At 40.7% G+C, this 27,405-nt stretch overlaps 1 protein-coding gene across 12 annotated transcripts in view; it reads right to left on the bottom strand.

Moving 5' to 3' along the window:
* The window catches only part of SLC8A1 (solute carrier family 8 member A1), a 363,153-nt gene that overhangs the window by 18,851 nt on the left and 316,897 nt on the right, over positions 1-27,405 (bottom strand). For all 12 annotated transcript variants that reach the window (XM_004369523.3, XM_004369524.1, XM_004369528.1 and 9 more), the window contains one exon: positions 9,349-9,624. In XM_004369523.3, the coding sequence (XP_004369580.1) occupies positions 9,349-9,624 (276 nt within the window). The remainder of the gene's footprint in view (positions 1-9,348; positions 9,625-27,405) is intronic.

Here is a 27,405-nt window from a genome sequence, read left to right as displayed (position 1 = left end):
GAGAAGGACATCATGCTTGGTAAAGTAGAGGGTCAGCGAAAAAGAGGAAGACCCTCAATGAGATGGATTGACACAGTGGCTGCAACGATAGGTTCAAACATAACAATGATTTTGAGTATGGCACAGGACTGGGCAGTGTTTAGTTCTGTTTTACATGGTGTCCCTACGAGTCGGAACTGACTTAACGGCACCTAACAACAACAATAACAACCTCATTTAATCCTTATTACATGTCTATGAGACAGATTTTCATGTTCCCATTATTCAGATTAAGAAACTAAGGCTTACAGGAACTAAGCACCTTACCTCTGGGAGTGTCATACATCTAATAAGTGGTGAGTCTTGAATTTTAACACAGGTCTATCTGACCTTAAAGCTCATGCACCCCCTTAGTGCATATTCAGGAGTCCCTGGGTGGTGCAAATGGTTAAGCACTTGGCTGCTGATGAAAACGTTGGAGGTTCAAATATAACCAGAGGTGCCTCAGAAAAAAAGGCCTGGCATTATACTTCTGACAAATCAGCCATTGAAAACCCTATGGAGCACAGTTCTACTCTGACACACGGAGGGTCGCCATGAGTTGGAAAAGGCTCCAAGGCAACTGTGAATATTCATTAACACTGCACAAAAGAAGCTTTTGAGACTGAGATTTGTTAACCAGTCCATCTACCTGTATGCCTAGCACTGATAAGGGCACCGATTCCACCTGAAATGGGATAGGATGACTGGAAATGATTGAGTCAGTCTGATTCCTGCTGTTCTTTAAAGGAGCTCAGATGATTGTGGGAATTCAGAATGACCAGGTAGTTTCCCCTGAGAATAGTGTTTGTTTTGGGTGAGGTGCTGCTGGGTTCCCTTCTGACCTCATCTCTGTGGTTACGAAAGGGGCGGCTGAGTGTGTTTACTGATGGATGCCTTGAACAACCTCCAGTCATCTCGCTCCCGGTTTCCTCCTTCTGCACAGAGACCTAGAAGACTGGAATTTGCTTTCCAGAGCTGCCAGTAAACCTTTGCAGAGTGTGACTGCCAGATGAATGTTCCCAAAATGCCCTTCCCGGGCTCACTGACCCCAGTGTCTGGGCAGACAGGCATCACATTTAGCACGGGCAATGTCAGTCTAGCGCCAGGAGGAGCAAATTCCCTTCATGTTCAATTCCCTTAGAGGCGCATGGCCATGCTGATGAGGATTATCCTGGCATCCTATTTTCACCAGCTAGGTCAGAGCTGAACATCTTTGAAGGAATTTCCAGGACTCTCAGTGTTTAATGTCTACATATAGGAAACGTTAAGATTTTACCGGTATAAAATTGGGTCTTTACTCATTGCAGAAATTATCTGAAGCATGGACTGTATTAGGTGTTTTCGATGCCAAAAGGAATAATAAAAGTGCCTGACCTCAATAAGCTTGAACATATTTCCACTGTTGTGTGCTTGGGAGGAGCCCTGGTGGCACAGTGGTTAAAGCTCTTGGCTGCTAACTGAAAGGTTGGCAGCTCGAACGCACCAGCCACTCTGAGGGAGAAAGATGTGGCAGTCTGCTTCCGTAAAGATTTACAGCCTTAGAAACCCATGACACAGTCCTATTCTGTCCTATAGGGTCACTATGAGTTGGAATTGACTCGACAGCAGTGAGTTTGGTTGGTTATTGTGTGTTAAAGGTGGAAAACACTAAAATTGAAGCAAAAAAAAAAAAAAAGAATAAGTAATTTCCAAAAAATATAAACTATAAGGGAAAGCATATGCAATATTTACTTTAAAATAAACTCATGATAGAGTGGTTAAGTTCCAGACTAGAAGAATGAGAGACAGTCTGGATTCACAACTTACTAGATGTGGACTAAATGTGGGCAAATCATTTACTCTCTCTGAGCCTTAACATCCTCATGTAACATGAGTACACAGATGCTCACTCTCCTGTACACTAGAGAGTAGCCGTTAGACACGGCCAACCATTGTACACATCCACAGATGCCGTACCCTGTGCATCCCCGGGGTGTCATTCAGGTTACAATGCCCCACTGAGACTGCAGCATACAACCTGTACAACCATATGAGTTACTTTAGGGCCCACTGAGAGATAAAGCAATCGGACACAGTAACTGTCAAGTACAAAGCAACAGGACATAGTAATTGTCAAGTACTTGTTACTTAAGTATGCAATAGAATATCTTACTTACTTAGAGTTATTAGAAGCCAGGAAATTAAGAGCAGAAAGATGTAAACCATTGATTGATACTAATATTTTTTGACAAAAACTCATATAAAGTTTTTGATCACAACGCCAAAAAGACAGAAAAAACCACAGTAGAGCTTCGTGGTACATTTCAAAAATTTCCTTCTCTGCTCATCCAGCTTTTCCTATCCATTCTTGTTTTCTGTTGGTCTCTATTCCTTCTGGCATTTTTGAGAGTTGCTCTCACAGTAAATAATAATTATTTTCTGCATCTTATACCAATTTTCATTTGACAAGGTGATCTGAGATCCGTGATACTACTTCATCCTCTCATCAAGTCTATTTGAATTGTTACATATTATTATGCCTATTTTACAGGTGGGAAAACCAAGACTCAGAGAAACAGGAGATTAGCTCAAGACACATGAGTAATAGTTCGAAGTTACCAGTGCCAGTTATAGTTGACTCCATTCCGACTCATGCCAACCATGTGTGTTTCAGAGTAGAACTGTGCTCCATAGGATTTTCATGGCTGTAACTTTTTGGAAACAGATCACCAGGCCTTTCTTCTGAGGTACCTCTGGGTGGGTTTGAACTGCCAAACTTTCAATTAGTGGTTAAGCGCTTAACTGTTTGCAGCACCCAGGGACTCCAGCTGGAAGTTAAGGTTCCTAATTCAGTTCCAGGGCCCTTGTCACTATAAAGTAGTGCTCAGCCAGTATCACCAGTTTTATATCAAATTCTTCCTGGGGCATTTATAAGTCTGGAGGTGATGTATCTTAAAAATGACACGCGTTTCTCTAAAATAAGATTTTATTTTCTAAACAAAGATTCTATATACAAATTGAAAAATAAGAAAAAAAACCAAAAATTTTATATTTCCTTTCCCTTCATGCCTTAAAATCTCCAGAGGGAAATAATTCTTACTTGAAAGAATTGAAGAAATAAAAGGTTATTCAATACACTGGAAGGAAAAAGAAAAGCTGATGATGTTAGGGGGCAGGGGATGGCATAGAATATTCAATTTTTAAACTGTTCTGGCCCCAGGAGTAAAGAACTGGTAATAAGAAGACAGAGGGGGCATTAGGCAAGCAGATGCACAAGCTCAATCAAGATGTAGGGAGAAAAGACCAAGGCAAGACTTATTAAGCCAAAAATGGTCCCAACTCATCAACACCTAAAGTTTTCCCTGTAATTACAAAAAAAAAAAAAAAAAAAGTTACTTCTATTTCTATCCAGTAGAAGAAGAAGATGAGAGGAAAATTCATATTTGGAATCTGGTATATAAGCTGGAATGTCATGATCCAATTTACCCAGGTTTTACCCAAGTAAATAATTGTAAACTAAAATAAGGTGGCTCCTAATACAAAAAAGGCTGGGTTCTTTCTTACATTTTTCCCTCCCGGAACTTGGAGCCTGTTTCCCAGAGACGGTATGATGTAACATAGTTACATGGTTTCATATCAGGCTACAAAGGAAGTCTATTTAACACTCACAGAGTATACCTAAAGTAATACAAGTCCTGGCCTGAGTTCTAGGCCTTGGAAGCAGAATCACAGGAGAGAAAAGAATGAGGAAGACACAACAAAATCATAGCTGGTTCTCAGTCATAGGTCCTACCATAGCCAAAATTTAGAAAGAGAAAAATGAAAAATGTCTCTGTTCTGATGTCCTCATTGCCCTTATGCTTACTTTTCACCCTTCGTACTACACTAGCTCTCAGTCATGTCCCATTGCCCAAGAATAAGCCACCCTGTGAAAGTCTCTACTATTTATCTCCTTCAGTCGGAACTTTAATACTTAGCTCTCTCTAGAGGGTCTTGGGATGAAAGTAGTCTGATTCAATCAACTCATCCTAATGTGTAAATGAATAATTTACGCATTCATTTATATACACATACACAACACAACACACACACACACAATTCCATTAGTTATGTGTTAGCTAGGCACCATTCTACGAGCCACGGATATATCTATTTTTTTTAAAAAAAAGGCAAGTTTTCCGCTGCCATCAGGCTTACATTTCAGTGAGAAGAGTTAGATAATAATAACACTCAAAAATAAATAAACCAAAAACTCTAGAAAGTAACAAGTACTCTGCAGAGAATAGGATGATATAGTACTGGTTGACCACTTCACATTGGGTGTTTAGAGAAGGCCTTTTCAAAGAGGTGACATGTAAGATGAGATAGAATTGAAGAGAAAGAGTCAGTCTTGTAAAAACGAGGGGGAAGGGGGAAAAGCATTTTACACATCTAGCACAAACCCTGAGAAAGAAATAAACTTGGTGTATGGGGGATAGATAAAAGGCTAGTGAGGCTGAAAAACAATGGGCAAAGAGAATGGAAAGCAAGCAAGGCCAAATGACATAGGTCTTTGTAAGCCAGAGTGATGAGTTTGGAGTTTATCCTAAGTGAAACAGGAGGCCACTGGAAGATTGTAAGCAGTAAAGTAAGATGTTTAAGATGTATGTTTAAATATTAAAACGATGTCTAGTTGATCTTGGGAAAACGACTGTCAGAGGCCAAGAGCAGAAAGAAGCAGGGAGACAGAGGAGACTACTGCAGGAATCTGAATGAGAACAGCTGCTTAGACTAGGGTGGTGGTGATACAGACGGATCTAAGTGGGCCCAATCAATATGTACTTTAGAGGAAAGGTTTGCAGGACTTTTAAGTGCATTGACTGGGGCATGAGGAAAAAAGGAATCAAAGATACTTGAGTAGATGATGATGCTGTTTACTGAGAAAGGAAAAATATGGAAAAAATAGGTTCGGTGGGAGGATAAGAGGGTTGTGGGGCAGTGGAAATCAACAGTTTTATTTTAGACATAGTAATTTTGAGGTGCAAATTACATACCCAACAGTGATATGCGGTAGGCTAGGTGGTGCAAATGGTTAAGCCCTCGGCTACTAACTAGAAGGTTGGCAGTTGGAATTCACCCAGAGATGCCTCAGAAGAAAGGCCTGGTGATCTACTTTCGAGAAAAATGTAGAACAAAATTCAAATTCACAAAAAAGGACCAGACTTACTGGTCTGATGGTGACTGGAGGGACCCCCAAGACTATGGCCCCCAGACACCTTGCGAACTCAGAACTGAAGCCACTCCCAAAGTCCACCTTTCAGCCAAAGACTATACAGGCCTATAAAACAAACAATAACACACGTGAGGAACGTGCTTCTTGGTTCAATCAAGTATAGGAGACCTACTGGGCAACATCTGCCCAAAAGCAAAGACGAGAAGGCAGGAAAGGACAGGAAACCTGAATAAATGGACATGGGGAACCAGGGGTGTAAAGAAAAGGGGGAGAGTGCTGACACATTGCGGGGATTGCAACCAATGTCACAAAACAATTTGTGTATAAATATCTGAATGAAAAGCTAATTTGCACTGTAAACTTCCATCTAAAACACCATTAAAAAAAAAATAAAAAAAAAAGTCACAGCCTTGAAAACCCTATGGAGCACAGTTCCACTTTAAAACACACAGGGTTGCCATGAGTCAATATCAATTTGCGGGCAACTGGTCTGTTTTTTGTTGTTGTCGTTGGAGAGAAGATGTGGCTGGAAAAAGACATTTGGTAATTGTTGGCATACAGATGGTTTATTTAAGCCATGCGGACACATATGATGGCCCAGGGAGTGACCACGGACCAAAAAGAGAAGAAGACTGGAGACCAGGCTCTAGTTCCTTTGAACATGTAGAGGTGGAAAGACACTGCCCAGGAAGCCTCCTTTTCTTCAGACAGGTAGCTATGGAGAAATGTGCTTCAGGACACAAGAAGGTCCTGTAACAACAGGATGATCTATAGTCTCTTGTAGGCACACCTAAGGAGCCTTGGTGGCACAATGGTTAAGTGTTCAGCTGCTAACCAAAAGGTTGGTGGTTCGAACCTATCCAGTGGCTCTGTGAGAGCAAGACTTGACCATCTGCTCCCACAAAGATTACAGCCTAGCAAACCCTTTGGGGCAGTTCTACTCTGTCACATGAGGGTCATTATGAGCCCAGCTAGACTAGATGGCACCCAATAACAACAACAGGCGCACTTAAGTTTGAGGGGGAGTGAAGGCCCTGTTGCCTTTCTGCCAGTAGATTAGAGTGAGTATTTGATACTGAATGGTGTGAGGATGAAGCTCTCTTTCTGACAGGTTTTGAAAAATAGGGTAAAAAATATTTTTAATGAGCTATGTAGATACATAATCCCACCGTGAGGCAGGAGGATGGGCAGAGGAAGGCTCTTAATGTCTGTTTAGTCCTCAGGATCTGAAAGTTCCACCTAAAAAGGGGTAACTGTGTAACAGAGAGTAGCCAGGGGCCCTTCTCCCTCAGGAAAAATGCCAAGAACTCAGCCTCAAGAAAAAGCTGGGCCCCAGGACCAGTGCCCACGCAGGGAGGCTGTGCCTTAAGAGGACTAGTTTTGTGTATTCTGCCTGTGGCGACTGGGCTTTGATGTCTGGGAACAATAGCATCGTTCTTTTTTTGTTTTTTGAGGAGTCAGGGGATATAATAAAGCATTTCTCTGAATCAGCAGGGTTGGAGAATAAAGTCAAAAATATGTGTTCATTCAGCGTCTTGTTCAATTTGCACAACTCTTTTTTGGGGGAAAATGTCTGTTTATATACTTATGATTATCTGAGATTACTTTCAAATTTATTGTCTGGGGATCATGCTGCACAGTTAATACCGTGGCAAATTACAGGAATTCTCCCAATAACAGAGCAAAGAAATCTGTGTCCCAGTAGGGAGATTTTATGGCAGTGTAAGGAAACGATTTTGGTAACTAATGATTCTGTGGTACTCTCCCTAAGCATATTTTCTTAGCTGTTGATGTCTCTACCTGAGTTCTGAGCTAGTTTTAAGTGGAAGTACAAGTGACTCCTCTGAACACTAAGGTTTACTGTAATCCACAATTCATTTTACAAAAAAAAAAAAAAAAAAAAAAAATTAATCATATGGCTGCCACATTATTCTACAGAGTTCATAATACGAGAGACACACATAGCCGTTTTGGGAGACTGGCATGTAGAAAAAGGAGCCAGTTTGCAGTATCAGAAGTGAGGAGCTGGGGAATGAATTTTTCTTTTTTTCAAGAGCAAGGATTTGATGTAGGAAGAGCATTTTTTAAAACTCTTTTGAAAACAAGAGATGAGTCTAATAGGACAAACTGCTGACTTTCTATAAAGGCAGGTTCATTTTGAATAATTGTCATGAGAGACCTAATTTTACCTTTATTATCATAATTTGCACATATTCTCCTCCAGGGTTAAATCCACTGCCAACTTGTGTGCTAACTTGGGCGTCATTTGGTGCAGTGACATAAGCCTTAGGGAAAGTGGATTCCATAACATAGTTTCCCACAATAACCTCAAATAAAAGCAGTGTGCTACCATGTTGGCTTGCTCCTTTGGCTGTATGTATATTGTCTAAACAAAGCAACTTAAGATGATACTATTTTAGGATTTTCCTCCTGCTTGGTAAATTTCTGGAAAAAATTAAATATTAATGACTAAATGTGGAACTGCCAAAACATAAGTAGGGTTGAGAGGGAATCTGCTATTGTCTGAGGGTCAATAGTCAACTAGAAGGCTTTGAATAGCTTTGTTCAATAAAATGTGAGCAAGATTACTTTCTAAATACCCTGGCTCCCCTATTAACTCAGTTGGACAACAAAACCATGCCTGGTCCCTTAGTCAGGATCCTATGTGGTCAACCAGTTGGATAACATCATGTGTCATGGCTGACCAGGATCAATCTGGACATTTCATCCATGGCTACTCAGGGATGAAGTGTCCAGATTTATACTAGCTAGAATCATCCCAAACTATTCAACATAAATCATAATCACAAGATTTTGATGAATTCCTTCTGGGCCCCAGATGATTTACTAGATGTATAATTCATACATATTTTCTCCAATCCTTACCACAATTCCACAAGGTAAGTATGGTTAGCCCTATTTTAAAAATGAAGAAACTGAAGCTCAGTGAGGTTAAGTAGCTTCTCCACAGTCACTGAGATTATAAATATCTGAGTGAGGAAGAACAACTAGTGAATTCCGGTAAAGAGAAACACAGGATTTAACTATACTTATTTTCAGACTCAAAACCAAAAGCCAGTGTTGCCAACTGTGGCAAATGTTAGTAGAAATCATGGCATCTACATCGGGGCTGTGGCAAATACGGAAAGCAATCAGTGATATCATCAGTAGTGCTGTATTTCCCTGAAGTTCTGTCTTTTCCCAAAGCCTACCGTGATGCTTGTCCTGGCCTGCTATTTAGTACAGAACGCAAATCTGGTTGCTCAACTTTAAGGCTGTGCATCTGTCAAAATGCCAACTAGTGCTGGGGAGTAGGTATAGAACTTTAGTTACAAGAAACTCTGATGTGCAGTAGACTTATCCATGATCTTAAAACATACATTTCTGGACTCTACACTAATTCCATAGGTTGGGATGGGCCCCGGCATTTGCATTTTTTAACAAGCTCCAGGTAATTCTATTGCCTACCGAAGTTTGAACAATTACTGCCGTCAATGTTATGTTTGGGAGGATGATGTCTTACTCAGAAATCTGAGTAAACACGAGCTATAGTTGTAGCTTGGAGGAAAAAATTCAGCTTATAAGGAATGTCTAAAGGGATGTCCACGAAATGTACACTTGGCCTGCTCACTTTGGTCAGGATTACTTTTCCCTGGCCTGATCATTGTCTATTACTTTCTATTCACTCCCATTAATATCTGCATCAAGAGAGTACTGTATCAGGTCTCCAGTAAGTATGTTATTTCAGTTTCCCAACAAGTACAGAGTTTCATGGAACTAATCTAAAATTTATATTTAAAGAACATAAATTTTGTTCTTGAAGATGATTCTGTGATTTTTTCTATTTTTTTTTTAAGTGCTAATTGTAATGGGAAGCTGATCAATCAATCTAACCATCAAACCAATCCATCCTCTCCATACAGGCACTGGAGAACCTCCGGGATTCATGATAATACCGACCAACTCACTAACCTTGAGAAGTACAATGACAATGTTCTGGCAGTGATATTAATTGTATCTCTGGGCTGTCATCTGCATAGGCCTGGTTTGCTATCACATTCCTTGAAATGGTAGGAAAGAAAGGGTGAAGAAGGCAAATGAGCTCCTGGGGGAACTGTATATGATGTATTCTCTACCTGGCACTGAAGTTCCAAGCGCAACGAACACCACCGCAGTCACAGAATCTTTCAGACCAATGGTGCAGCCGAAGTGGGAAGCCAGGTCTCCAATGAAAGCTGTCAGTAGGCCGATCATGAGGATAGATACAATGAAACATGCCCAGCCATTCCAGTATTCTGTCGGGGGGACGAAGGCAAAGAGGACCTTCCAGAACACAGTCAGAAAGTGCATCACATAATCGAAACAGGAGGGCAGCTTCTCCTCCCCGCATTCGTCATCATCATCATCTTCCCCTGGAGAGAAAGGAATGAAGCACATTTCTTTACAGTTCATGCCAGCAGGGTCTTCCTCTTTCCCAATCCCTCCTTCCTAGGCTTCCTAGGCTTGTCATCCCCACCTCCCTGAGTAACAATGAGGTCATTAGAGATGGGTGGAGCTTGGGGTCTTCCAAGAAAGACAATCATAGTTAATAAATTAATCATCAGAGTACAGACATGACCCCTCTCTATGGCTTATGGGTCAATGGCATAAACTCAACCCCCAGTCTGTTCTGGTTACACAATCAACACACTTGTCCTACTCTCATCACTGCCAGTGGGATTTGTCACTGCAGAGAAATGGAAAAAGATTTCTTCCAAAAGGTTGGAAAGCCCTATGCCAGGCTCAGAAAGAAGACTCTTTTGGAGAAAGATAACTGTGGACAGTGCTCCTCTACCAGGGTCCTTTTCTTCCAGCCCCAAGTCCAGCTTTGAGGGACTAATGGTTATAGAATCACCTACAGGACAATGTTCTAACAAGCTCTGGGCCCTACATATTTTTCCAGCTTCATCTCCTGCAACTACTTCAAACTCAAACCTTGTCCCAGTCAAACAGAATTACTTGTATGTTTTCAAGCTGTATGTACTGTTTCCCACTCTTACGTCCTTTAGAATAAAATGTGCTTGTACTGACTCAATCCCTCCCTCTATATCCTTACCCTCTCATGCTTTAAAACTCATTTCTTCTGTGAATCCCTCTCTGGCCCCACCTTACCCTGCCAGCCAGTGCTGGGGACCCTTCTTCATAGCCCTCACCACTTGTAACACTAAATCAGTGGTTCTGGAAGTGGGTCCAGAAGCAGTAACTTCAGCATCACCTGAGAACTTGTTAGGCATGCAAATTCTTGGCCCTACAGAATAGAAGGAGAAGCTATCTTTGTTGGAACAAGCCCTCCAGAGGATTCTGTTCCTCACCAGAGTTTGAGAACTGCTGCTCTGGATTGTATTTATTCACTTTCCTCTCTTCTCCAGCTGACTGTGAGCTCTTTGAGGGCAGGAATGTGTTCACTTTTGTATCCTTAGACTTCAGCACCATCTCCAGCATATGAGCTGGGCTAGTGTTTATTAAATTAATAAATACATGTGTAGATTTCCATCAGCTTTATACAACTATGTAATTATATAATATGTATAAATACATCACAGTTTTGCCAATTAAGTCATACTATCAATGCAAAGAATGCTCACTATTTGAAGGAACTAAGAAGTCAAGAATAGTTTTCTAAAATAGAAATTCCATTTATAATGTGATAATAGCCTCTGTTTGCATGTTTTAAAATTAGGATATTGAATGTCAACTTTTCTTAATGTCATAGCAAATATATATTCATGCATTTGGTAGCCATTTCAGAAACAAAATTTCTCCTTGAAGATTTTAGGAGCCCTGGTGGTGCAATGGTTAAGAGTTCAGCTGCTAACCAAAAGGGCAGCAGTTCAAATCCACCAGCTGCTCCTTGGAAACCCTATGGGGCAGTTCTACTCTGTCCTGTAGGGTCGCTATGAGTCAGAATTGACTTGATGGCAACGGGTTCGAAGACTTTGTTCATCCCCTCCAACCTCATCATCAGGGACCTACTTTACTTCATCCAGCTAACGTGGCTGGAAGCAGGTGGGGCTGTCAAATCTTCTAGCTGACTACGTTACCTGAGATCGCCAGCATGGAGCAAATTCATATGAACTTGGTGACACGCTCTATGGTGAGGCCATCTGAAGCAGATCATTACTGGGAAACCCTCTTACAGCAGAGGAGCTTTGAGGGAAAAGTGCCTCTCACAAAACATGAAGAAGGCAATGTCTGGATGTATCACCTGTCACCTTTACAGGGGACAGATAAGGGGCAAATGCTCTTCAATGAGCATGGTCAGAATTATCATGCAAATAAGCTTTGGGGATCTGTGGAGAAAGTAGCCTCACCCTTGAGCTTTGGAAGATCTCCAATAAACTGTTGGGAGGAAGCCCCCATCAGATGAATTGAATCACCTTTGGAGACTTACTTGGTGGGGAACTTGCAGTCAGGTCAGCTGACTGAAAAGTGTGTGACTCATTAGATTGAAAAAGCATTGTTGATAGTTTCCTACTTCTTGTCAGTGTTCACGCTGTATCTACTTCATATTTCTAATGTCACCCTTGGAGTCCCTGGGTGGTGCAAATGGTTGACACGCATGGCTGCTAATCAAAAGGTTGGAGGTTTGAGTACACTCAGAGGTGCCTTGGAAGAAAGGCCTGGGGAATCTTCCAAAAACATCAGCCATTGAAAACCCTATGGAGCACAGTTCTACTCTGACACACATGCGGTTGCCATGAGTCTGAGTCGACTTGAGGGCAGCTGGTTTTACTGGTTATGTCCACCATGTCTGACAGCAGAAGATGCTTCTTAATAAAAGTGCCCCTTTGGAAGCCCCCTATGTCATGACTTTTATGTGCAGGAAGAGCCGTTCAGTATTTCTATTACTCTTCCTTTCTTATTCCCTTATCCATCTCTGCTTTCTCATTCTTTCACCTTTCTTCCCAGTTCTCTTTACCCTACATGAGAGCTATGAGTCAGAATCGAATCCATCACAATGGGGTGATCTCCAGGTAGAACTCAGTGTGAGAGCTGCAATTGTCAGGGTAGATGTGAGGGAGGGCCAAGAACAGAGAACTGGAGAACCATGCTAATTCTTTCCCTCCCTCCTCTCCTCTCCCAGTCTATACTCCAAAGGGGGTACCCATACCCGGGGAAGCTCAACAGGATACATTGGGGCTCAGAAAAAATAGACCTTCCAGTCATATTTCTCTTGTATCTGATCTTTTTTAATTTCTATCTTTGTGGACATTTTATAATTTCATAGGGCACATGATTAAAACAGTTTAGAAACCACTGCATTTTAATCAGTAATTTCCTAGAAACACAGATGATGTGCCTCTTGGTCTCTACAAAATGTCTTAATTTCGGGTGTCTAAGTCTCATATTCTGAACATGAACGAGAAAACAAATACTGAGCTTCTCAGAAGAAGTGAAACAAATAATGAGCTTCTCAGAAGTGACACTTATAAATTTAGAGTAGATAATGTATTTGTCTTCAAGATGGAAATAATAACACCTTTCCCACGAGGAATATGCAGGGGAATAATCTGATCACCTCTGCAAAATGTCTGAGGATATTTTAAGGTAATGGTTATCGTGGTAGTCATTATTTTCCTACTTAGGATTGTTAGTGTTTCCTCGTCATTATTTAATTGCTTAGTTAACATGCTGAGCCCTAAGGTTATATTTTAGGCTTTTAAAAACAAAATATAATCTTTCCCTGCAGAATTAACTTCAAGACCTGTATGTGTGTGTTAGAGAGATAGAGATAGAGAGATAAAGAGATCGAGATAGGGCGAGAGTGAGAGAGAAAGAGAAAGATTTCCTTTCCTCCTATGAGCTTCCTGCATTACAAAGACTCTTCAAGGTTTTTAATGCTTTAGTCTGGAATGAGGCCATCAATTTTATTGTATTTGAAAGTGGCTTCCCATCCTTTTCCCTGTGATCTTGATGCTTTTTATAAATTATAATCTTCAACTCAGATGTCATTTAAATATTAAAAATGACCAATGATTACCATGCATGATGCCCAGTTACCCCATCTTGGGGAAAGACAAAGAAATATTGTGTTCATCCATCACCATCTGGCTATACTCTAAGTCTGTTTCTTGGGAAGAGCAGTGGAGCATTAAAAACATTTTTTTGAGCAACTTTTAAGTGAAGTCCAAAATGACAGTATCTGCCATTCTGTATGTGTGCACCACCCACCTCCTGCCCCTCAGGGTCACTGGGGTTGCACAATTCTTTTCAGTCTCTGCTCTGCATTAGCAAAGAAACAGACAGGTTGGTGGATTTGCTTTTATGGATCTTGAGCAAATTCCTCTTACCTCAGAATCCTTCCTTTCAGCTTTATGGATTCCACTAATGGGAAGACGATAAACAAGCTCTATTCAATTAATCCCTTCCACTCCACGGCCTTTGAAACGGCCTCCTTGGTACATGTTGGACTTCCTAAACCGAACTACAGAAACAGCTAAATCATTAAAATCACAGATACTGGAGAGTGGTATCACTTCAACTATTGATACAGTAGTCATACCGACTCTGCTCCGGAACATGATAACAAGATCATCACCAGCAGAATTGATCATGAAAGTCAGTCCCTGGGCTTGGTACCTTCAGGTAACACATGCTCTAAAGTAAGGCAGGAGTCCCTGGATGGTGCAAATGGCTAATGCACTTTGCTGCCAACTGAGAAAGAGGCTGCTGGGGTGTAGGGGACACCTGGGTGAGAAGACTTAAGTCAGCTTCTAGCTCTGACAGTGGGGCAAGACACTTAACCTCCTCCAGCCTCAGTTCCTCATCTGTCAGATGAGTTTCCTAACTCTCACATCGCAGAGCTGTTGTGACGACCAGAAGAGGAAATGTTGAAGTCCTCTGTAAAACTGTAAACCCCTTTACAGACAGATGTGTCATATTCTATCATTGTTACTTGTCAGAGAGAGGCAGTAAATCAATGCGGCCTGAGCATCCTGATTTCACTGAATCTATACTGACCAAGTTCACTGAATCTATATTGAACTAGCCATTATCACTACAGTTTCTGAGCTGCTTGATTTTAAGAAAGAAAGGAACAAAGGGAGGGAACAGGATGGAGTGTCTACTAAGTGACAGACACTGAGCTAACTTCTTTTACATAACTGATCTTCCTTAATCTTTAACAATAACCCTCTGAGATAGGTATTATTAATCCCATTGTACATAAGAAGGACTTGAAGTTCAGAGAATTGAAGTGACTGTCTCAAATAATCACACAGTTGGTAACTGGCTAAGCTGGGATTTGATCTAACAGCCCAGGAAACATTTTGCTACACAAGGTGCCTTGTTGAGGCAACTTGAGTTTAGAATCCATCTCATATTGATTCAGAGTTTGAATCTGAGGATCTTCCATTGCCTAGTGCTATATAAATACAATACTGCTTTTCTTTTTGAATGTGAAAATACTGATGTACCATTTTGTATTTTAATTTTTTTTTTCTAGATATGATGAAACATTTTTGGGAAATACTTAAAAAATTTATTGTGGTCAATATATTGGTAACGAAACATTTGCCATTTCAACAACCTTCACATGCCATCTACAGTTCAGTGACATTAATTATTCATCATGTTGTTCAACCACCACCAGATACTTTCTTTCTTTTTTGCAGAGTCAGCTGTATGCTCTCTCTCAAGCTCGTGGGGACTAACTAAACACAGAAAGCAAGACAATAAGATAAAGGCAGGGCATCATGGCTCTGTTATCCATTCAGTTCTGAATCAAACGTTGTGGTTTGTGTCTAGCTCTTCATTCTGGAATTTGGGAAACTAGCAGAAATCACCACAAGTCCATAATGTAGAGCAGTTTGGGACATGTATTCTGCTACTTGTTAATTTGCAGAAGTGTCTGAATTTCAATTCATCCAAGGTATTCATTTAACTATAACTAGTCCTTTTTTTTGGAGCCCTGGTGGTGCAGTAGTGGCTGCTAACCAAAAGTTGTGCAGTTCAAATCCACTAGCTGCTCCTTGGAAACCCTACAGGGCAGTTTTACTTTGTCCTATAGGGTCACTATGAGTCGGAATTGACTTGACAGCAATGGGTTTACTTTTAGTCCTTTTTTAAATTTTATCCTCCAAGTATGCAACCAATGAGAATGATGAGGAGGCTATGACAGGATGGATACAGAACAGATGAGGCCAACCATACTGCCATCTAGTAAGCCCAGTAAGGTGCCCTGGTGGCACAGTGGTTAAGGTGCTTGGCAGCTAACCAAAAGGTCGGCAATTCAAACCCACTGGCTGCCCTGAGGGAGAAAGATGCAGCAGTCTGCTTCTGTAAAGATTCTAGCCTTGCAAACCCTGTGGAGCAGTTCTACTATGTCATACAGGTCGCTATGAGTTTGAAATTGACTTGATGGCAATGGAAGTGTTTCTCAGCAGCTTCAAGTGATATACAAATCAATAACTATGAAGTTATATCACTAAATTGGTTTTCTATATTTTACACATGAAAATATACAACAGGAGAGTAGAACTTGATGTGTAATTTCTGTATATCAGTTGCCAGAACAAGTGACAGTTGTGGAGGAAAAATCCCAGTCAAATTAGTTTGTTAATTTATTTGAAAGCAAAAAACCTTTATGCTTAGAAACAAAAGAGACAAAAAATCAAATCAATCCTGCTTTGCTTGGAAAAAAACAAAAGAAAACAAAACAAGAATTCACCTCTTGTTCTGGATTTTGGAGAAGTACTATAAATATTTCCCTCTAACCTAATCTTTCAGGAGTACTAACATAGTCTCTGATGCAAAGTAGATGATGTCAACATCTTTCCTCCAAAGTATACTGTAAGATACTTTTTCTTCAGGAGGGAACTCAAAACACAATCTATTCAAATTTCTAGATGTATGAATTCCCAAAGCACAGAGGAAAACGCACGTAATTGCTTCGATCACTGAAATATATGGGCGTTAGAAAAACCCTATGGAGTGCAGTTTTACGATGTACACATTGGGGTTGCCATGAGTTGGAATCAACTCAATGGCAACTGGTTTTGTTTTGTTTTTTTGGTTTGGAGGGCTAGTGCAAGATGATGTGTAATACTACTTACTGGGAAGGGACCCTAGAAGGCTCTCTGTGAATAACTCTCAACCTGTCTGGGACAAATGAACCACTGGGTGAAATTTTCCACAAAGAACAGAATGCTTACCAGCTTAGGCTATTATGAAACTTGTTAGGATGTTTAACATAGTGCCAGACAAATCTAATGTGGTGTAAATATTTATCAGCAAATGCAGCCACTGTCACAATGAAAGATGGATCCACTAAGAAGTTTAGCTCCATGGAAGTTTGATTATTAGCAAAATTAATCTGTTTAAAGCTGCAAATTGACTGCTTAGCTTCTCTCTCTTTTTAAGAATTCCTCTGTGTGAACGGAGTGCTCCCAAATGACCATAGGTTGACATAATTAGGTGTGTGTGTTTTTGCCCCAAGGCTTGTATTTTCAAAATAACATACGAATTCAGAGTATCCTCTTACTCTTTATTAGTTGTAGGATTAACAGAATGGCAGGCCCCTGCAATAGAGAAGCATATTCCCTGCGGACTCGTGCTTCTAAGAAATAAACCTTCAATAAGTACAGCTGATACTCAGGCAAGTGTAGAAGCCTCCTGCTAGTTTGAATGGCTTCCTTACAGTGGGTAGAATATGGGCACCCAGGCTCGGAAGATTGGCCTGAGGGCCCTGGTAACACTTTGCAAATATCAGCAGCTGCTTCAGAATTAGCCTCCTGGAGTGTGGGAAGCTGAGCCTGGGGGGAACTGTTTGGGCAGAGACAACTGTGATTTTCAACGTAAGTTGCAGCGTTATGTCCTAGGAAAATGATGAAATTTGTAGGAAGGGGGACGTGTATCAAAGGTTGCCCCACGTGCAGGGCAACACACAGACTCATCCAGATTCCCTTAAGATGCTGCTGTGATCAAGCTATGAATTCAGGTTCACTTACTGAGTTCTGAATTTCCTGTTGTTATTGTTAGCTGCCATCAAGTAAGCCCCAACTCATGGCAACACCATGTGTTACAGAGTAGAAGTACTCCTTAGGGTTTTCTTGGTAAATACATACGTCTCAATCTTCAACCTTCCAGCAATCTCCAAAGTAGTTACTTTCTCCATTTTAAAGCAAGGCTAATGCTGATGGTTAGGGACCAGTTCTGAGAACCACTAGCAGAGCTGTGGTTCTCAAAATTTATGATACATAAGAATCTCCTAGAGATCTTGTTAAAATGTAGATTCTGATTCAGTATTTATCTGGGGTGGAAAGGCAAAATCTCAGCAAGGGTTTGAACTGGAACAAACCAGTTGGAAGCCCTGTTTTAAATATAAAGGAACTGAGGCTCATAGAGTTTAAGCGACTTGCTTATGAGATCTGGAACTCTTTTCCCCATCTTATTACGATTATTTGACCCATTATTTCCGTAGAATAAAATCTCTGTGGTTTGCCCAGCAAAAATTCATTCTCATAAAATCTAAGCTCATTTGGCATTATTTTATGAAAAGTGTAATTGGGAAATAACTGCCTTCCTTCAGATAACTCTTTGTATATGATATAATATATATAATAGCGAATTACGCTTTCAGGGAATGAGTGGCTGGATCTATTTCCTTTATTCTTCTAAAGAATCTGATTTCAAATTTTTTAATCTTTGGACAAATCTTCTATTTGTGGCTTGTTGGGAAGTGGGCTTCTGCTCGTTTTGGTGGCAAACACTCTCCTGTCTAGGTAGCAAACAGGAAGAACTCTAGCTCTTCAACAATAACAATTTGCCTGCGTGTGGCCTGCTCTCTTGATCTCAGGATCACTTGAGGAAACTTGGCTCTGATCATGGGGTTTGTGGTTGATTTGTCGGGAAAGTGATGATGCAAGTTGAGGAGCTAAGATTCTAATCATGGCCTCGGTTTGCATAATACAAAGTGACTGCAGTTACTCTGCTTGCCTGGTTCCGCTGTGTCATGACTTTCAATGAGCCCAGTAAAAGGGCCTCTACTGACAACAAGGAGGCACTCATTTTTCTAGTTCTTGGGCATTTCACAAACTCTCTTTGTGTCTCAGTTTTTCCTCCTAGAAAATGAGGATGGCCATAACTACCTTTCCCTTTGGTGCTTCTGAAAAGATAAATGAGATTTGTAAGAAGAATTAAATGCTTAAATACTGTAAACTCAGTTGGGACGGGAGGATTAGCTTGTCGGTAGAATTCAGATGCAGCAGCTCCCTGCTCTCACTGCTCATGAGCACTTTCTTTATAGGGTAGGCTGGCTGAGGTGGATGCTGACAATCTTGTTTGTCTATTGGCAAAGGGCTTTTTAGTCTTTCATAAATAATCACCCTGTATTGAGCTATTGTGATGCTTTTCTTCAATATAAATCACCTTAAAAATATCTCTTTTCCTCTCACTATCAATCAGTCTGTGTCCCGTCTACCTTATTTTGCTAAGGCTTGGTGCAAATGTTATTAAGGCTATAGGTCTAAACTCAAAAAATATTTCAGGTTACCCTTCTGTACCACAAGCCTAAGTTGAACCCTCAACCTGAACCAACTTCTCTAGTAAATGTTCAAAGGGAATGGAGGGTTGAGGGAGGGACTTTATTAGTACCATTCATGTCTTCAGTAAATGTTTATTAACAATTTATGTGGCAGGAGCAATTCTAGGCATTGGAAATATAGACAAACAAGATTCCAGATTTCATGGAATTTCCATTCTGGCAATGGGAAACGTAAGTAATCAAATAGACAAATGAACAAACATGGTGATTTCAGATATGAAGACAGTGACATGAGGTATCATAATCAAGAGTGACTGGGTGGTTAAGAAACTCCTCTGAGGAAAACCAAACTACATGCCGTGGAGTCAACTGGGACTCATGGCGACCCCATGTGTGTCAGAGTAGAACTGTGCTCCGCAGGGTTTTCAATGGATGATTTTTCAGAAGTAGATCACCTGGCCTTTCCTTCGAGATGGTCTTGGTGGACTGAACCTTCAACCTTTTGGTGTTAACTGTTTGCACCACCCAGGGCCTTCATCCTTCTTGAGGAAGTGACCTTAATGATGAGAACAAGGCAGCCTGAGGAAAAAAGTCTTCCACACAGAGGAAAACAGCTTGTGCACAGACCCTGAGGCAAGAGTAGAGCTTAAAGAATGGAAATAAGCCTGTGGCTAACAGGCATTAAGCTCTGGGAGGCACAAGTGTGCCAAGGTGGAAAGAGGATCAGCCTTTGAATGAGAACTCATTGACCAGGGTGTGAATCCCAACTTCTGTTTCACCACCTCGTAAATGCATTCATTAATACCTACTGCACAGGGTTGCTGTGAGGCTTGTGTCAACATGAAACAACTATTCACCAATGGTGAGGCCATTCACTCATTCACTGCTGCTAAGGTGTTGGCTCAGGAAAGCGTCAGTCTTTGCTTTGACTCATCCTAACCATATTATCTTCTGCTTTGATTTTTTTTTTTTTGGATACCATGTGTTTTCATTAATGGAAGTATGCTGTGTCATGGGGTATGTTTAAATGTTTGGTTGGTAATATGGATTTTGAGAAATATTATCTGGGACTACATGGATACAATGGAACTTTTTGCGTACTCAAGCCTGCTGATTGATTGATGGTGACTGTCTGTCCCAGTGAACCTTGATTGCTGAAAATATGGTGGGGTGTCTTCCATTAGGTTACATGGAGAACCTCTGGTTTTTCAAATATGACACAGACACACACACAAAATAAAATCAAGCCCACCAGGGCTCCCTGACTATCACACAGGAAACCATACATATACTTACAAGGCTTATCTAGGGGTACAAAAGCTACAAGAGACATTTTTACCCAACCACATTCCTGGTTGCATTACCTTACTTTCAAGCCTCATACTCCAGGTACTTCATTTCAACTAACGTTTCTTTTGCCTTTTGCATTACACAATTCCCCACTGAAGGGCAGCAAGTACTTTCAGTGGGAAAAGTATACGCCCCAAGAACTCCAGTGGCATAAAAAGTGGTTGGGATACCGTATGCCCACGGGTCACCAAAGGGCTAAAGCATCACATCATCAGGGAACCCACAGGCAACATTAGGGAGCAGGCGTGGAATGTTTCAGTATTAAGGCACAAATCCCAAATTGGAAAGAAAAATGGGAGCAATGCCACATGGTACAGCAGATCACAGAGCAAGAGCCCTGGGTTCTAAAACAAGCTTTGTGTGACCTTGGAGGAGAGTTTCCCTCCCTGGCTCAGTTTCTTGTCTATGAAAAAGAGAGGTGATTGGAACAGCTGATCACTAAGCTCCTTTCCAGCTCCATACAGGGAATTTGATCTGAGATGCTCTAACAGGCCCAAGACACGAGAAAGACCAGGTGGGGGAGATGCATGGTGCGAGGCGGTGTCAAAACCTGTGGGCTCATCCAAGCACCTTTTGATTGTGGGAGTTGGGATGACAAGATTTTTATCAAGAAAGCAGGCTGTGAGCAGCAAGAATTAATGCTGCAAGTCACTTTTACGAGACTCCTCTCTGCCTATGTGGTGTGTGTTGTGGGGGACGGGTGGCTACGTTTCCTCCTCTTTCCATCTTTTTGGATTATGCTGAAATGTTCCCCCCTGAAACAGCCTACAAAGGCTCCCGCCTGGGACTGAAAAGTCACCGCCATGCCACGTGCACTGATGTGTAAGCAACAAATAAAACTGTATTCACATCGCAAGCAACCAACACCGACAAAAGAGCTACTGGATCCAACGATGGCGCATTGTTTGCAGAGCTGAGCTGCTGTCTCTCCAGACAAAAGCCTCATTAGAGACGTGACTTCAGGCTTACACATAAGAGCCCTGAATCATTCCGGAGCCCTTCAATACAGCGTTTTCCTCAAGATTTTGTAATAAGCAATTTAAGAGAAAACAGCCCAACAAGCCAATATTCTTTTCAGAAATATCAACTAAAGCATATCCAGGGACAAGAAAACAATTGCTTTTTCTCCCACCCTGTCGTACTTCCACCCCTGTGTTGCTGGCCTGTCTCCTTCAGAAACTGGTAGTTGAAGCTACGATTCAAAATTGTATCCTCCCATCACTGACACTGCTCAGTGGATAGATAGCCTGGATTTGCTTCGCCTACCTTCCAGTATGGCCCCAGAATCTCTCTCCCAGAAATAGTTTTCTCTCTGGAACTTATTCTCATCCTCTTTCTCACTCATGCTTTCTGTTCTTCCTCTTTGTCAGTTAGGATCATAATTATCTGCTAAATAACAGTAAAATTACACTATGAAAATCGGCTTTTAAATGGATTTGTATATCTAATTTGGGCACACACAAATAAACACATTTTATGTGTACAAATATGTGCATATGCGTATTTGCATGTCTTTTATATGGATTATATACGTCTCTAACTCTTTTGAAACATGGTATGTGTGTGAGAGTATGTGCACATTTACACAGATTTTTCTAGATCAGACATGACAGAATGAGGTCATGAAAATGGTCTGTTAACCCAGTTACATGTGGATCAGAAAACACTGATTCACACATAAAGTCATTCATCCTTTATTTAACAAATATTTACCATTGCCAGACACTATCTTAGGTGCCGGAGAAATAGTAGTGAACAAGGTAGATTTGCTGTTTTTATTTTTTCTCTTTTTTTAAAGATTTTAATTTAGATTTTTCTACTTCTAAGAGGACTTGAGGATTCTGCACTTATTAATAGAGTATAAGATACTTAAAGATAAAATATAACAAAAAAATCTCTGAAGAAAGCAAAAAGAAAGGATGCTTTCAGATACCTGAGTGGAAGGAATTTTGAACAGCTGGGCAAAAAACTGACTACGTTTTCTGATAGCCAAAGCAAATAAGAAAACATTCCATTATATAGTTATGATTTTCTAATTGCAGAGATGATCAAATTAATGTCCTGAGAAAACATAACCTCTTTTCTTTAAACTAAAGTAGGAATTTATCTTCAAGTATAGCGAATGACATCATGAATAATAACTGTAAGATTTTACAAAAGATAAAACAATGCTTTTCAAATGCTATACTTTAAACTTAGAAAATAGAATTATAACTAAATTATAATCCAGTGTGGGCATTTTTGAAAGGGGCTCTGATAAGAAGTTAAAGAAATTTTTATTTTCTGATATCTAATTCAAAGTAAGGAAGAGCATCTACTGAATTTAGTTAACATGGCCATGAGACAGTGTGTCTTAAGCACCAGATGTCTTAAATGAGCTTTGGCCAAGTTGGTGTAATTATCCAATTTATCTAACATGCACTCTACGGCAGATATTCCATCCTGATTAAAGTCAGAGCCCTAAACTTCAAATGGCAGTACCACGGAAAGTGAGCTGACATTCTATTGCTGAAAATGAGGGTTCATTTAGGGTTAGTATTTTCATGTCCCAAAAAACAACATACAGAGGTCATCTAAGTCAATCTCTTTACTGCACAGATGAGGCTAGAAGACTCGTCTAGAGCCACACAACTGGTTGGTGGCTCTTCAGCCAGTTGAACGCAAGTCTCCAGAGATGCCAAAGATGCAAACATAATCTTTTAAAGTTGAATGCTTTATTTGTCATTCATGTTATATGTACTCTCTATCACAAAGAATGTGAATATTTTTGATGTCTACTGAAAAACGAGACAAGTGCTAATTTGGATGGCAGCAATGTTGTTCATGTCTCCTGTTAGAGTCAAGTCTTCAAACTTTATTCCTATTATTTCGAGCATCCCCATGATTCTAAGCAAAAAAAAAAAAAATCTACTTAAATAACTAATAATGTAACTAGGAAAGCCCAGGAGTTCGGAGAAAAAGTTGGACATTGATTCTGTTTTGTTTCAGAAGAACTGACATAATTTATAGCAGAAGATAGATAAATAAAATTCCAAGATCTCTAAAACAACTTGGATGTTACTCTAGTTTCCTCATGATGGATAAACCTGGACTTTCTGGGAAATTCAGGGACCGATCCTGTCCACGTTTAATTCTATTTTTCCGGTCATTCTGCACTTCTGTCTAAGACTTCCACACTCTTTTCCAAACCCTCAACTTTACTGTGTATAACTTAGAGTAAAGGACTTATCAGCTTCAACCTGGTTGTCCTACACTAGCTCATCTGAAGTCTGGCCACTTGAGACCTAATTTAAAGTTTTAAGAGGGACCAGTATGGTCGAGTAGAAAATTTACTGGCTTTGGACTCACCAAGATGGGGTTTCATAGTCTAGCTGGCCACTTGCTAGTTATGTTGCCCTGAACAAGTTGTGTAACCTCTCTGGGCCTCCGGATCCTCAAGTGTAAACTTAGGACACAAAATACTTACTTCGGAGTATGGCTGTGAGAAATAAAAATAATCTATACAAAGCACTGGCCATGTACTAGGCTATCAATAAATGATAACATAGTGTAAGCAAAGAGTGAGCCGAAATTTCATACATAAGTTTTTGGTTCACTGAGTTAAAAACTTCTGTACCTAACTAATCATACTTTCCTCATAAAACCAGGATCCTTTTACATGAACCTCAGTCAGCTTCTGATTTTAGACGAAACATAACTAAGAAACGGTCTAGTTGCACAAGTAAGAAACAGGGCAAAATGAGAACTGGTCCCTAATACCCTTCCCCTCTTTTTTTTTTTTTTTCTTAGTTGTCTTTTAGTCACTCTGAGACTATGTCAAATTTGACCTAGCAGGATGTTTTAACCGCTGAAATGGGATGTTCCTATGTCCCAGAGATAACACAGTAAGTGATGAGCGCGTCCCCACAGTAATGATGTCTGATTATAGAGGAGACACCTAGAAAGACTCCTCCGTAGGCCAGGTTGCATGGAAATCCCTTGAAAGTAATTTAAGGCAACATTTTTATTATTTATTCCTGACGACTTTTTGAGTGGGTCAGTCCTCAGGCTGGCAGTATTTTCAAGTAAATTACTGTCGAGGGGCATCATAGGGTTGACAGTTTTGGATATCAAATAATGCAATTTAATTGAGGGTCTTTATTAATGCACATAGCATGCGTGGATGATGGACTGATGACAGAGCGTCCCCACGCTGTGCTAGTCTCCATATTGGTTTGCTAAGTTCAGGAAACCACAGTTTCCCACCTCTGTATTTGCTAAAGTCAGTTCTCCGACTGTGATCTACTCTGCAGTATAGCAAGTGCATGGGTGAGCCTGGCTTCCGTGGTGGATGTTAGCCCCGTACTGCGGAGGATTCCACGGGCTTCTCCAAGCTCCAGTTACAGAGCAGGGAGAACGCTCTGCACTTTTGAGTCATCATATCTCACTTAATCTTCCTTGAGGATAATTTGTGAAGACTATCATCTCATCCTTCTCCTTCTAGAAGAATAGATGTGGACTGTATGCTGTTATTTTGCTATTTTATTTAGTTAAGCTAGGTAGGTGGACAGGGTATGTTCTTCCATTGCCAAAATCAGGTGGGCCACGAAGCACAATGCCATCAGTGGAGCTGAGGGACAATAATGGTCATCGACAGACCTCTCACATTTCAAAGTTGGATGTAATCTTAGAACTTGCTTAGTACAACCCTCTTATTTTGTTGATGAAACGAAAATTGAGGAAGGTTACTTTGCCAAGGTTATAAAGTTATTAAGAGACAGAATTAAGACTACAAAGCTTTTTTGTTCTTGTTTTGCTGCCACTTTTGAGTGCTCCTTCAGTATGAGGATGGCAATAGATACTATGACAAAGTGAATGGCAACTGGTCTGGCAGAGATTAGAGGAACCCCCGAGACTATAGCCCCCCGACCCCCTGCTAACTCAAAACTGAAGCGACTCCTGAAGTCCACCCTTCAGCCAAAGATTAGACAGGCCTGTAAAACAAATGATAACTCACATGAGGAATGTGCTTCTTAGTTCAATCAAGTATATGTGACCAAGTGGGTAACACTTGCCCAAAAGCAAAGGCGAGAATGTAGGAAGGGACAGGAAAGCTGGATGAAAGGACACAGGGAAGGGACAGGAAAACTGGATGAATGGACACCGGGAACCCGGGGTGGAAAGGAAAATGGGGATAGTGCTGACCCAATGTGGGGATTGCACCCAACATCACAAAACAATTTGAAAAAAAAAAAGTAAGTGGCAAAGTCCACGGCAAAAGTAACAGGATCTCAGAAAAATCCTTAGTGGTGGATATTTAAAATTATCAGGTAGAAGAGAGGGCAGGCAGTGTGTTGACTTTCTTGAAAGACTGTCACAAATCCCGAGGCAGGAGAAGCCTGTGGATGCACCTAGGCAAACAAACACTTCCCTCTGTTCATTAGGGAATTGAATGGCATCTAAGGAACCAAGAACTAGGCTGTAAGAAGGAGGCTTAATGAACACTAAGGAAAAAAGCCTTCATATTTCAAGCTGCAGTTCAAATACCAAATGAATAAAGATGCATGCCATACGAGGTGCATGGGCACGTTACTGTGTGTGTTTATGTGCATCTATGTAAGTATGTGTATATGCATGTACGTCTGTGTCTGTGTGTGTACATGCATGCATTTGTGCATGTACATGTGTGACTGTGTTTGAGTATGTGCTGGTGCGTGCATGTATGTCTGTGTATGTGCATATGTACACTCAGGCCCCACAGGCACAGTAACTGGATGCATCCTCAGACTGCAGGGGATCCTAGGCTGCTTTGTACCTAGCCTCTGCCACTTACCAGCTTTACGTCTTGAGCAGGCTACACTGTTTTCTCAGAATCCTGACTTTCTTATCAATAAAATAGCATGTGTGATACATTAAAATAAAAAGGTCAACTAGTGTTTTTAGTCACTTAGTCATTTAGTGATGAAACTGAATTGACTGCATTTATACAAAATTTGGGTATATTTTATTATAATACGTTCAAGATGATTTGCCTTCCAAATGTATAGATGATATCCAAATGTATAGATGACCTTATGAAAATATGTATTGCCTTAATTAATCCTTGGAGTCACTCTTCAAGTGAGGTGTAATTATCCCCACTGTACATATGAGACAGCTGAGATTTAGAGGTTAAGTTGCCCAGAGTCACCCAGGGAGTTTCTATAAAGGGCTGGGACACGAACAAGCATCTGTCTGAATCCAAAGTCAGGCTTGCAATCACTCTCTCTCGTCCACCTCGCCACGGCCTCAGGCTGCTCTGAAGAACAACAATATTGCGGTTGTGGAATTGGGATTGGCATCCTGGTTCTTCTTCCTCAGCTAATGCTTGCCCTCTTCCCTGAAATACCCGTTTTCCCCTTATATCCCAGTTGGCACAAGATTTCTTAAAGTCATCCCACCATTCTGCCCCCAGAGAGGCCCTAGGAAGAAGGAGGAGTTAAGGAAAACTCAAACTGAGCATACAGAGAATGCTGGCTTCATTTAGAAATGCGTGTGCTGACGTGTACCTGGTGGCCTAGGACTTGCCTTGGAATTTTCTCATAGCTACTTCCTGTTGCACACCACTGCTCTGGGTATTCAACCCAGGAAGCGACAGGATAGCCATTGGGACATTGCTGTTTAATCCCTTCCTAATCTCTGGAGTCTCCCAAGTCCTTCCACTCTTTAAATATGGACAGTAAGAACTTGGATCCCAGAAACATGATGGTCATAGAAGACTCAGGTACTGAGCTATGGAAGTCAGGAGAAGTGGGGGAACAAAGAGATTGCTAGGGGGTTAACTTGGAACAACGTTAAATATAACCAATGAGAAAGAGAAGCAGAATTCTATTTACAAAATCACCATTTTTGTTCTAGCAACAAGTATAGACTTAATTTTGCACAGAAAGTTGTATAGGAAAAAGCCTACCCCCAGCGCAGCCCTTTAAAAGTAATTTAATATTTTTAATAAGGCAAATCTTTCTGATTCTCAACTCTAGCCATGAAATCCTAAAATCTAATGCAAGTCTGTTTTCAATCAGGGCTGCTTTACAAATTTTATTGTTCGTTTAACAACCTAGGAACATTAACATCCTTTAACACTTAAATTTACTCATAATGACAAGTACTGAGCTTTCTAACTTCCCTTTGTGTAATTTAGTGCCTATAAAATATGGGTTTGCTTTTCTGATATTTTATGTCTCCAAATTGTAAATAAAGTCAATTCATCCAGCAGCCTACAAATTTCTAAGCAACTGTGTCTTATTCCCAAGCAGTCATTTGGAAACATAAAACACAATATATTGTGTGGCAAATAAGGGCG

This window comes from Trichechus manatus, unplaced genomic scaffold (genome assembly GCF_000243295.1).
Source record: "Trichechus manatus latirostris isolate Lorelei unplaced genomic scaffold, TriManLat1.0 scaffold00005, whole genome shotgun sequence".
Lineage (NCBI taxonomy): Eukaryota > Metazoa > Chordata > Mammalia > Sirenia > Trichechidae > Trichechus > Trichechus manatus.
The sequence above is the reverse complement of the archived record's forward strand: the minus strand, read 5'-3'. Positions and strand labels throughout refer to the sequence as shown.